The sequence below is a fragment of the Lampetra fluviatilis genome, chromosome 62, assembly GCF_964198595.1.
Source record: "Lampetra fluviatilis chromosome 62, kcLamFluv1.1, whole genome shotgun sequence".
NCBI classification, from domain to species: domain Eukaryota; kingdom Metazoa; phylum Chordata; class Hyperoartia; order Petromyzontiformes; family Petromyzontidae; genus Lampetra; species Lampetra fluviatilis.
In genome coordinates, this window is record NC_136336.1 from 7,926,343 (window position 1) to 7,939,333 (window position 12,991).

General features: G+C 57.0%; 1 protein-coding gene across 9 annotated transcripts in view; it reads right to left on the minus strand.

Moving 5' to 3' along the window:
* The window catches only part of LOC144951454 (sodium channel protein type 2 subunit alpha-like), a 90,318-nt gene that overhangs the window by 33,180 nt on the left and 44,147 nt on the right, over positions 1–12,991 (minus strand). For 8 of the 9 annotated variants that reach the window (XM_078881730.1, XM_078881729.1, XM_078881727.1 and 5 more), the window contains 10 exons: positions 12,165–12,458; positions 10,828–11,241; positions 7,869–8,004; positions 5,400–5,641; positions 4,347–4,520; positions 3,560–3,916; positions 2,434–2,655; positions 1,748–1,930; positions 1,347–1,470; positions 624–778 (listed from right to left, as the gene is read on the minus strand). In XM_078881730.1, the coding sequence (XP_078737856.1) occupies positions 624–778; positions 1,347–1,470; positions 1,748–1,930; positions 2,434–2,655; positions 3,560–3,916; positions 4,347–4,520; positions 5,400–5,641; positions 7,869–8,004; positions 10,828–11,241; positions 12,165–12,458 (2,301 nt within the window). The remainder of the gene's footprint in view (positions 1–623; positions 779–1,346; positions 1,471–1,747; positions 1,931–2,433; positions 2,656–3,559; positions 3,917–4,346; positions 4,521–5,399; positions 5,642–7,868; positions 8,005–10,827; positions 11,242–12,164; positions 12,459–12,991) is intronic. The other variant, XM_078881732.1, reaches the window with a different exon arrangement.

Genomic DNA, 12,991 nt, shown 5'->3' on the forward strand with positions numbered 1-12,991 from the left:
TTCTGCAGTGAGAGTGAGTGAGTGCAGTTTGTATGATCTCCCCCTGTTCTACACAGAGTGAGTGAGTGGAGTTTGTATGATCTCCCCCTGTTCTGCAGTGAGAGTGAGTGAGTGGAGTTTGTATGATCTCCCCCTGTTCTGCAGTGAGAGTGAGTGGAGTTTGTATGATCTCCCCTTGTTCTACACAGAGTGAGTGAGTGGAGTTTGTATGATCTCCCCCTGTTCTGCAGTGAGAGTGAGTGAGTACAGTTTGTATGATCCCCCCCTGTTCTGCAGTGAGAGTGAGTGAGTGCAGTTTGTATGATCCCCCCCTGTTCTTCAGGGGGTCTTGCTCCTGGTTCTACGGTTTCCTCCCATAGCAAAAAAAAACAATATAACCGGTCCTGGGCCAAAAAACATCCTAGTGCTAAACGATCATCTGCAAGCTACTGAATTGGGATCGCACACAGGAGTAGCAGCAACGGCAGCAGCTGCATCACCTTCTGCCTGCCAACCTCTGCGAAAACTTGGCAGGACCCTCCTGAAGGCAGTGTCTTGAGGATTGGCGAGGCTTTCGTGGGTAAACAAGCGGATTGATCGTCATCATAACGACGACAACAACAACACGACACGTTAGCACGTACCAGGGCACCACTGCTGAGCAGGATCATGATTATGATAAACGACTCGAACCAGTTGTGCTCCACAATGCGGTAGCAGGTCTTGCGAACGTTCCACCAGGTGCGCCACTTGCCCTCCTCGGTGGACACCTGGCAGCACTTGAAGCGAGCGACGCAGCCTGCGCACGGTACACACCGAGTCGCGGGCGGAGAGAGAACCACGGGACGCGGAACGCAAACTCAGTGCCCGATTCACAAACACGGAGGAGGAGGCGTCATCGTCATCATCAACATCACAGCAGCAATGATTCACCACTCCCCCACTCTTGACTGCACAATCACCTGGCTCATCAACCACCTCAATGTTAAATTGCAGCTGCTGTTCAACATCAGCAGCCATACGGAGAAGAGACCCAAAGACTCACACAGAGACCCATCGACTCGCAGAGATCTCTATGAAGGAAGCATTATCACAGCAGCGACGATTCACCACTCTGCGCAATGATCCAGCTCGTCCACCTCGCCGATGTTAAATGTACACCTGCTGCTCGACAGCATCAACAACAACAACAGCAGCGGCCGTACGGAGAAGATTACAACCGGCGGGGCGGCCACCCTCCCAACGGGGAGACGTGATGCTCGCCGCACGCCCTCTCCTCCCATAACCTCACCGCTCACCGCGCGTCAACTCGCCTGGACCAACATCGCTCTCGAGAGCGACTCTCACCGCCGTGGGCCTGCACTCACCGTCGGTGAAGCAGGCGTCGGGCTCCACGATCTCGTCCATCTGCTCGGGCAGCACCTCCACCTCCTCGCCATCCTTCTTGATGTCCACCGTGCTGCCCTCCGACGAGCTCATGTCGTTCAGGATCTGCCGGGGCAACGGGGCAGCGAGGCAGGGGGGGGTGGCAAGGGGGCAGAAGGGCAGGGGTGCAGGTTTACAGACGAACTCACCACCGCCACCACAAGGCTCACAGGCTAACTCACCACCACCACCACAAGAATCACCACCACCACCACCAGACTCACAAACTAACTCACCACCACCACCACCAGACTCACAGACGAACTCACCACTGCCACCACAATATTAACAGACTAACTCGCCACCTCCTGCAGGACGACACTTCACCAGCGAGCCAAGTCACCTCTTTGCTGCCGTCGAGGTCGGATTCGCTCGTCTGGTCCTCGGTGTCGCGCGTCTCGAAGTCGGACTCGCCCACGGCGATGGGCACCATGCGGGGGTAGAGGCCGGTGGTGTCCACGTGCGCCGCCACTTCCTCGTCGCCGCGGCCAATGTCCACCGAGGTGTGGTTCAGGTTGCACTGCTCCTGGGAGATGGAGCGAGGGAGGGAGCGAGGGGAGGAGGGAGGCAGGGGAGGGGAGGAGTGGAGGGACGCGCGCGAAGACAGCACCGCACGCGGGCACGTCGTGGCGGAGAGACCCGTCGCTTTAAAAAATACGCGCGCACGGGGAACAAGAACCGCGATCCAAACAGCGCCAGTGCAGAGGGACACGCTTGGGAGGGACGCAGGGACGACGATGGAGATTAACGGGGACACCGAGACGTGGCCGATCGGTCAACTCGTTACCGTCATTTAACCCACATCACAAGCGACGTGCGATCAACACCGTGCTGTGACCCGGAGTAAAATCCCAAAATAAGGTAGCGGGGTTAGATGGGTAGTGGGGTGACAGGGTAGGGGGGTGACAGGGTGACAGGGTAGTGGGGTGACGGGGTAGTAGGGTGACAGGGTAGTAGGGTGACAGGGTAGTGGGGTGACAGGGTAGTGGGGTGCCAAGGTAGCGGGGTGACAGGGCGTCGTCTCCCGACCTTCGTGTCTTCGTCGAGGACCTTGACGTCCTCGTCATCCATCTTGTTCTTCTTGAAGTGCTTCGCGAAGAAGGCGCGCATGAAGACCTTGAGCCACGCGATGCCGATGTGGATGCGTTGCATGGAGATCTGCAGGTTGTTCATCTCCCCGTCATCGTCCGTCGCCGCCAGGTTGTCCGCGCTGAACGAGCTCAGCAGCAGAGCCAGGAACAGGTTCAGCACCTGGGGTCACGAGGTCAGGGACATGGGGTCACGGGGTTAAGGACACGGGGTGGGAGGCACAGGGTCATGAGCCGAGCTACTTGAAGTCAAGGGGCCACTAGGCCATGAGCAGGGGGGCACGGAGTCTTCAGGGTACAGGGCGGGGGAATGTAGAATATGGTGACTTGGGTCTGAAACACAAACGAGTTATGGAATTCTTGCGACACCTCGCTAGTCGTACCTCCAATTAGCACAGTTGGCTATGTACGGTGCGAAACAAGTTCAACATACGTACATACGAAGCCTTCCAATTAAGGCAGAACACGTGTATACATTAGCAGAATCAGAATATTTATATTAATATACTGGAGGAATCTGATGAGCTATAAAGCTCTTTTACACAGATGTCGAGTCGGGGCGGGTCAGAACATTATAACGACAAACAATACACAAACGCGATAGCGCTGTCCGTCCAGCCACGGCAGGGGAGGACTTGTAAAGACAATCCATTGCGAAGTTAAAGCCATGATCGTCATGGCCAAGTCAACATGGGCAGAGACAGCAGGACGCGCTGTGGTGTGCCGGACGGAGGCCAAACGTAACACGACCGAGCTGTAGCAATCAAAAAGACCGAGCAACAGGAAATGGCCTTGCGAAACTCTTCAATACAACTCAAGCGCCACCGTTCATCTAAACGAGTTACAGGGACTAGGTGAGGGCATGGCTAGTACTAGTGTCTGGCGAGCTAGTTGGATAGATGGTTAGGGTCATTGCTAGTACTCATGGCTGGTTAGCTATTTAGTCAGGGCTAGTACTAGCGGGTGGTGAACTAGTTGATTCCGATTAGTACTCGAGGTTAGTTGGTTAGGGCTAAGAGTGAGAGAGAAGGGAGGGGGGTGTCTTCGCAGGAGAAGGGAGGACGCACCACGAGGTTGCCGATGACCATGACCATCATGAAGACGATGAGGCACATGGCCTGGCCGGCCACCTGCATGCAGTCCCACATGGTCTCGATCCACTCGCCGCAGAGCACGCGGAACACGATGAGGAACGAGTGGAAGAAGTCGTGCATGTGCCAGCGCGGCAGCTCGCAGTTGAGCGCGATGCGGCACACGCACTCCTTGTACATCTTGCCGAAGAGCTGCATGCCGACGACGGCGAAGATGAAGACGATGATGGCGAGCACCAGCGTCAGGTTGCCCAGGGCGCCCACCGAGTTACCAATGATCTTGATGAGCATGTTGAGCGTCGGCCACGACTTGGCCAGCTTGAACACCCTCAGCTGCGCGACAGAGGGCGGGCGCCAGCGGCGGCGTTAGTGGAGGCCGCAGTTCAACATACATACAACAAACAAAGATCCCCCATATAGCCTTAACAGACTGTTGGAGAAAGTGCTATTAAGCGAGCCGGCATGGCATATGAGGGAATGGGTGGCCAGCACCATGCCCGGCTCCCCAGTAGCAATGTTTAGACATTGCACCAGGTCTACATTTCAGGCTGAGTCAAACTAGGAGAGGCCCAGGACCGGTTCAGAAAATTGTCACTGTTGTTGGTGGCCATGAGCGGGAATCCCGGATAACCGGGTTCGTAGCGCAGCGCACTAACCACTACACGACTGCTCCACATACATACATACGTACAGACCAATACATTTTTAATTGACGAAATAAAAACGGAAAAAAACGACCCGAGGCTGCGCCATCGCGCCGCACCAGTCGGAAGGAGCGAAGCACGGACAGGCCCTCCACGTCCTGCAGGCCGAGCTCCATGAGGCTGAGCGAGACAATGAAGCCGTCGAAGATGTTCCAGCCCTCCTGGAAGTAGAAGTAGGGGTCCATGGCGACGAGCTTGAGGAACATCTCGGCCGTAAAGATGCCTGTGAAGACCTGCGGGGGAGACAGACGGGTGGAGGTGGGAGGGTGATGTCGGTTCGAGACCAACCACCTCTCGGCGACGACAGCGCTCCAGGAGAAAAGTTGGGGTGGCCGCTTGGGCATCGGCGTTCATGGTTCGAATCCAGCGGCCCGCCCTGGTTCATATTTTTGGAGTGTATGCCTCTCTCTCTCTTCCAATGGTCATGCGGATTTTTCTCGGGGTCCTCCGGTTTTCCTCTCCACATTCAGAATCGACGTGCGTTTAGAGTATTTGGCCACTGTACATTTCCGCACGATAAGCCGCCACTTCGTTTGCGATATTCGGGTCGCTTCTGAAACAAAGCTACACAGCTCAGTGGGCCTTACCCTGGAAAAAAAGAAATCATTTTAGTTTATAGTTTTATTTGCCACCCTAGGTGGTACCGATCGACGCCTTATTAGCGATGGTCAGGGACGGTGGCGGGCAGGCAAAACTAAGGATGGGAGCAGCAGCCGACGGAGCGTCCGCCACGGAGATGGAGCGCGATGAGGTCGGCACGTGCACAGGAGCCGGTGCGGGGGACCATCGCAGCGGCGCCATGGCAACGGGTGGAGCGGCGGCGCAGTGGTGAGCGGACTGCGGTGATGAATGCACCCGACTGCCCGAGTTCGATTCCCGGCCACGGCTAACGTGAGTGGCGAGTGGCGTCTGTCAACCAGTCCCCACACCCCCCCCCCCCCCCCGACAATTTCAAAATCCCCGCACTGACCAACGCAGTGAACTACACATGAACTGCGGGTGAACTATGGATCGGACAGCCCCCCTATGACCGACAACGGCATTGAGAAGGCCTTCATCCAGCAGTGGGTGGACGACGACGATGACAGCCCTGAGAGGGCGGGGGGCCTCACCAGATTGCCGACGGTCAAGACGTCCTTGAAGTGTGGCGTCATGGGGTAGTGCTCCATGGCCATGAAGAGGGTGTTGAGCATGATGCAGATGGTGATGGCGAGGTCTACGAAGGGGTCCATGACGATGATGAGCACGATCTTCTTGATCTTCAGCCACATTGGGCAGCAGTCCCAGATGAGGAAGATGTTGGAGAACTTGTACCAGCACGGGGGGCACTTCTTGCGCGACTCCTCGAGCTCCGCTGAGAGACAAATGCAAATGGGGCATGGAGAGGGAGACGGGTTATTTTATTGTCGGTACTGCGCAGGGTGACCGACGCCAACAATGGCCGCCTCTTTAATGCCACGAGCTTAAAGGCAGAGAGTGGGAGTTTAAAGCCAGGAGGTTCCCGCCGACACGGAGCCTATCGTGGAGATGCGGCATACTGGAAGATTGGGGAAGGAGTCGGGCGCTGGGGGTATCAGGAGTCAATCGCTGTCCCACGGGATTTTAGCTGATGATAAGTTCACTTGGCGCACGTGGTCTCCCCCTACCCGCGTCCCTCTCCTCGTATCTCCCCCCACCCACCCTGTATAAGACTTCACACCCCTGCACGAGGTCCCCACTTGGCAATGAGCCCAATATTTCCCCCTTAAAAGGCGTCATGTCGCGCCCGCATCAGGTCGCTGTTGGCGGAGTTTCGGTTTTTCCCGCGGCCTCCCCCACCACCGTTTTGCGATCAGTATATTGTATACCGGGGCTCGTGTTGAGTTGGAATAAAAACGCTTAAAAAAAATAAAAACAATGATCACTTTGAAACGTTTCATCTCTCGGTGATAATATTTGCACAATGGCAAGGTCACCATGTGAGCTCTTTTACAGGAAAATGATCGTTCAAGGAGAAAGTGGTCAGTGGGCCGGAGCGCGGCGAGCGGCGCATGCAGTTAAGGGTGGCCCATGGTGCTCATGGGCCACCCTTAACCGCATCCAACGAACAAACCGTGGCTGCAGATGCAGATATCTGATGCACAAATGGAAAGTTAAAAACTCTCCAGTATTGTGCGGCTGTGGTCATCCAGAACAGACCGAAATAACATCTGACGACGCAATGCCCGATCCACAAATACGAAGGAGACATCCCGGCGATGATGCTACACTCTGCAGCTCCCGACGCGGTTGTCTGGCTTGACTGCCTGAATGTGAAATCGTAGCTGTCGCTCTGCATCGAGATTAGCCACAATACGACAACAAGTACAGCGCTCATTTAATTTACACGTCCCGGAAGAGTGCGGCGGCACTGCGCTTAATAACCACACACTTTGGAAGTGGTTATCGCTTAATTCACTCTCACTGGCGCCACAGTGATATTTAAATCGATCAAGTTACGTCACCCCGGGTGGTACCGATGGCACAAGCGAGAAATATCCCTGCCAAGTTACCGCATCAAGGGGCGCGATTGATGCTGCGGTTGCAGCTGTGTGATGGTTATCCCAATCGAGTTAAAACAGATAAAATACCCAAAATTACAGCTTGTCCTCAAAAGACTGGGGAGTTATTGAGGGGTGGGGGCCCCAGGGGGAGGGGCCACCCCTGAGGGCGAATGAAGGTAATGTTTAGCCCATTCACAGTGATGGTGCGCGGTGGTGGTGACGGTGGTGGCAGTGGTGGTAGTGGCGGTGGCGGTGGTGGCGGCGGCCGTGGTAGAGGTGGTGGCAGTGGTGGTCAGTGGCGGTGGTGGTAGTAGCAGTGGTGGTGGGAGTGGAGGTTGTGATAGCAGTGGTAGTAATGGCGGAGGTGGTGGTGGTGGCAGTGGCGGCGGCAGTGGTGGTAGTGGTGGTGGCAGTGGTGGTAGTGGCGGCGGTGGTAATGGGGATGATGGCGGCAGTGGTAGTGGTCGTGGCAGTAGTGGGGGTGGTGATGGCAGTGGTAGTGATGGTGGAGGCGATGGTGATGGCAGTGGTAGTGGTCGTGGCGGTAGTGGGGGTGGTGATGGCAGTGGTAGTGATGGTTGAGGCGATGGTAATGGCAGTGGTAGTGGTCGTGGCAGTAGTGGGGGTTGTGATGGCAGTGGTAGTGATGGTGGAGGCGGTGGTGGTGGCAGTGGTAGTGGCGGTAGTGGGGGTTGTGATGGCAGTGGTAGTGATGGTGGAGGTGGTGGTGGTGGCAGTGGTAGTGGTGGTGGCAGTGGTAGTGGTGGTGGCAGTAGTAGGGGTTGTGATGACAGTGGTAGTGATGGTGGAGGCGGTGGTGATGGCAGTGGTAGTGGTGGTGGCAGTAGTAGGGGTTGTGATGGCAGTGGTAGTGATGGTGGAGGCGGTGGTGATGGCAGTGGTAGTGGTCGTGGCAGTAGTAGGGGTTGTGATGGCAGTGGTAGTGATGGTGGAGGCGGTGGTGATGGCAGTGGTAGTGATGGCGGAGGCGGTCGTGGTGGCAGTGGCGGCAGCAGCGGTGGCGGCGCCGGCGGTGTCCCGCGTGCCGGCGCCCCGCACCCTCCATGGTGTTGGTGAGGACGCTGATGGCGCTCGCCGTGCGCTGCCTCATCGGCGGCTCCTCCAGCAGGTCCATAGACGGCAGCCGCGACACCGAGCGCCGCTTCTTCACCATCTCGCTGTCCGGCGTCGTGGTCTGCGCCACCGCACACAGCCCACGCGGGCGCTCGCGCTCAAAACCAACAACTGCAACAACGCCGACGACGGCGGCTACGGCAGCTACGGCGCCAGCGCCGCGCTACGTTTTCACGGCGTTCGTTTGCCGTGAGGAAACGCTGGAGAGCAAACTCACAAAGCGGCCCCAGTTTGCTCGTGCCACACCAACGCTTGCCGAAACGTTTACGCACCATGGGGCTGATGGGAGGTATAATATAACAACATTAAATTAGGTGAAGGGACAGATACGGGGAAAGTAAGGAGTATTTTCCGCTTCTAAGATTGCATTGCCTCTGACACAGCAGAGAGTTCAGTGCCTGTGACCCAACCGGTCACCGAATGTACATCTCTTCAATTCCTACCATCTCCTCTTCATGAGGCTGCCGCTATCGTGAAAAATTTTCCTTGGACATAAGCGGTCCGGGTTTTCCCGTCAGCTGCATGGCAGTACATCACATTCACACGTCGCTCGACCCTCTTTCGGTATCGTGACACATTCCTTGTCCTCCTCCTCGTCTTCCAAGCAAAGTGTTGTCCTGGTTTTCTTGTACCTCACGGGGGGGGGGGGTGACCACCAACCCTCAGCGCTTGGACAACGGCCCGCGGGCCGGCGCAGCGGCAAAAACCCTGCGCCGTGTCAAACGCAAGTGGCGTTGTCACAGCAGCACGTCAAGACAAAACACGCCCCCCCCACCCTCTCGTCGTCATGAGCCGTCCGCGTGCTGCAAGAAAGCAATCACAACAAACATCGCAGGGTCAACTGGCGGTGGAGGCGGCGGTGGGTGGCTAGAGCCGTACAGGGTCGGCTCTGCCCCCCGCACCCCTTCGAACAGATTCTCCGGCCCGAGCACCAACCGCGAGCGGGAGGAGCCACACGCGGCAAAATGTCTCGGAGCCGGCGAGAGAGAGAGAGCTGGCTGCCGCTCTGCCCCAGTTGGTGCAGCCGTGCCATATAATTTATTCAGACGATTAACGTCCAGGAACGTACGTACTAACGTACGTAAACTGAACGTCTTTCGCACCGTAAGTAGCGAACTGTGCTCATCGGAGGTGCGGGGGAAGGACGACAAAATGAGCTCACCCGCCAATTATTTGCGTGGAATATATACACGTAGCAATAGTTCCTGAGCAAACAAGCCTAACAGCAAAAGATTTAGGAAAAATGTTTTGCATTTATAGGGAACTTGAAGGCCCCGGCAAAAGTGATGTTTTCATCACATCTCAATCTACTGGAAGCTGTCCCTGCGCGTTTGAATACTTCCCGCTCCACCGACGCCGCGCATGAAGCACAGGGAACACATTTTAGTAGGAGCAGAGTGTTAATACCGTTAACGCGTAAGGTCGCACGGTTGTGTCGTGGGTAAAGACTTTTACGTGACTGAAATATCACGGAATAACGTTGGGTGGGTTGGGCTGGAAGTGCGAAATTTCCTACAAAAATGTAACAATCTTTTATACAAGTCATTTTTATTCGTAGTTGTTTCTCAGATTAGCGTAATCAATCGTAATACTTGGCTGAGAAAACCTACGTCGGTCATTTGAATCAATTCAGCTGGAATCGGAATTCTATCTGAGTCCGTCGAAACCAATCAAAAGGCCGGGAAAGCCTGCCCATGACGGTCGGCACATTTGAAAGAAATCGCAAGAAGCAAACCCCATCCAACGCATTTCTACGACCGCCCTGACAAAACCGCGGCCTTATGACTTGCGTGACAACGCGGCGACAAACACAGGGAGTGAGGGAGGGAGGGATGCACGCAGGGAAACAAAGTTTGGGATCTGTGTGGTGGGGGTCATAATGGCCAGGAAGGGCGCAGGAGGACTGATCCATGCCAAATAAACCGAACATGCTGCTTTGGTTGGAGAACAAAACCATGCTCTTGTCTTGTATTTGATTCTTTTTTTTTGGAAGAAATTTGTCAATTTCCAAAAAAGGTGGGGTGGGGGGTTGTTTCTCAAACCTTTAACGTCGGCTTCATCTTTTACAGGAAGATGTGGCCCGCCGACAAAAATAGGAGAGGCCTTGTCTCGTGCGCGTCGCCCAGGCCGGCGGTGTGTGCGTTCCCCCCACGCTCAGCTGTCCGACACGAGTCTGAAACCCCGTTAATAATGGCGATCAACTGACGAACGAGCGCCATTGGTGTCCACGCTGTGCTCGATTTTACCCAATTAAATTATATGCCGTGGTAATCATTTTTTTGGGATCGTGACACCAACACACAGTGGCCTACTCCTCTCCGCTCACGCTACTGCGCTTCCACAATCTCCCCTCTCTCCTACCTCTCTCCCCTCTCGTCTCACTCTGCTCCCCTCTCACACTCTCCTACCTCTCTCCCCTCTCGTCCCACTCTGCTCCCCTCCACGCACGCTCACGAAGCTCCCAGTCGACCACCGCTCAGTGGAAGGCCGCTCGTTCTCTTCTGGTGCCCCCCGTGGTCTGCAACTCCCTGCCACTGTTCGATTGCAGGCTCCACTCCTCTGCACGTGACTGACCGTCTCTCTCTCTTTTTCTCTCCACGAAAGAAATGTGCCCATGGTTGTCACCGTTGTTGCACAGAATCGTGGCGACGTCGTGTCGACGCGGCGATGTGCCCCGACCTTGGAAACGAAGCGTTTCCCCCCCCCCCTACTCGCGAAAACGTGTCGGACGGCGCTAGGAACCGCACACACCGCACCGCCCGCGGCCTCCGCATTGCCACGAGACAAACCCTCAGCGGAGGTCCCCCGCCGCTGGGCCGGCCGCATCTTCCTCCAAGAGAGAACTCCGCAGCCCGCGGTGCACATCCCAAACTCTGCTACGTACATAATCCTCCTTGGACGCCTTGTCCACGATCACCTCGGGCAGCAGGTATCCCAACGTGGGCGACCTCCCGTCCGGCTTGCCGCCTCCCTCCATGAGCGACACCACGCCGTTGCAGTCGACCGAGCTGTGGTGCTCGATGGCGCGCCCGCCGTTGGTGGCGAGCGGCGCGGCCAGCAGCGCGTTGGGGCGCGCCGCGGCGCTGTGCGCGCTGCTGCGCCGCTCGGCGAGGTGCGGGAAGAAGAGGGAGCCGCGGCGGCTGCCCGCCTGGCTGTGCAGCTCCGACTGCTCGTCGTCGGCGAAGTCGTTCTCCGAGCCGCGGTCGCGCGCCCGGAAGCGGAAGCTGAAGACGCTGCCGCGGCTGCTGCGCCGGTGCGACGGCGTGAAGGGCGAACCGCGCCCGATGCTCAGCAGCGACTGCGCGGAGCGCAAAAAGCGCACGGGGCGGCAATCGGCGCCGCTCGACGCCTCGAGCGTTTAAGCCCCCACCCCCCCACCCCCCGTGGTCTTTCGTCAACCGTCGGCCGGCCAGAAGGCGAGGGAAAAATTCCCCGATCAAAGATGTGTCAAGCGATTGAAGAGACGACGACTTATAGACGGCGCGCGAGCGCTTAGTATGTCGACATTGTTATTACAGGGCAACTGCCTCCAACAGCCCGCTAGCGCGTCCTTCACGAGCCTCCTCCTCTACAGAGGTCGATCTTGACACCGCCAGTAGCGGTCATCGGCAAGTCCATTGCCCACGCAACAACAGCTGCCATTCGCCACTAAGTGGCGGTAACGTCACCATGGCACTTGTGCCAGGATATGTGCCCACACAAAGACGTGATAGTCTCTCGTGGCATGTGCCAATAGCAAGCACATGCTCCTAGAGGCCGGCACGATGCACGAGGATGTGGGTGGCCAGAACCACGCACGGCCGCCTTTGTCTCTCCAGTGGTGATATTTACACACCGTACCAGGTACACATTTGAGGCTGGGTCAACCTTGGAAAGGCCTAGAACCGGTTCATCACTGGTTTCGGCCATGAGTGGGAATCGAACTCGCATCGCCGGTTTCGTAGCGTAGCAAGCTAATCGTTACAATACCACTCCCCTTTCCCAAGTCAAAGATCCCCGTATAGGCCTAACAGACCGTTGGGGGCAAGTGCTGTTAGCGAGCAGCACCTATGAAAGTGCTCGCTAACAGTGACACACACACCCCACACAACACACACACACAGTGCGTGCAAACCATTACGCTACCGCTCCCTACGCTGACACACACTACACACACACACAGACAACACACACACACGCACACCCACACACACACGCGCACACTTCACACACGCCACCCACCCCGTGTGACGCGGACCCCTTCTTCTTGAACAGGAGGCGGTTCTCGTGCAGCAGGTTCTCCTGGTTGCGCTTGATGCTGTCCTCCGACTCGGACTTGTGCAGCTTCTCCAGGTCGCCCTTCTCGGAGCCGTCGAGGAGGCCGCCCTCCGTCTGCCGCCGCTTGCGCCGCCGGTTGCGCCGCTCCTTGGCGCTCTTGGAGCTGAGCCGAGACATCTCGGAGGAGCTGCGCGACACCGTCCCCTCGCCGGCGATGCACGGCACGCTGCCGGCCGCGGCCGCCGCCAGATCGTGGGCCTGCGCCGGCACGAAGACAAAGGTCCCCCGTGTAGCCTTAACAGACCGTCGGGGCAAGTGCCGCTCACGAGTAGCACTTGCGAAGGCCGGCAGTGGGGGGTGGGTGGCCGGTACCACCACGCCCGGCCGCCCTTCGTCTCCCGAGTGGCGATGTTTACTGCACGCCGTTCAAGGCACTCATTTGAGTCTGAGTCGACGTAGGGGAGGCCCGGGACCGATTTGGATAATCGTCACAGGTGTTGGTGGCTGTGAGCAGGAATGGAACTCGGATCGCAGCGGCAGCTGCTGATGCGGATACTCGCTGATGATGTTGATGATGCACAATCGAGAAATTAAAAACTCTCCGGGCAGGATGCGGAGACGGTGGTGACCACCCAGAACAGAACCATGGAACGCGTAACGCAGACTCAGCGCCCCATTCACAAACACGGAGTCATCATCATCATCACAGCAGCGATGATTCACCACTCCGCTATTCTTGACTGCGCAATCACCTGGCTCATCAACCACCTCGATGTTAAATTACAGCTTTT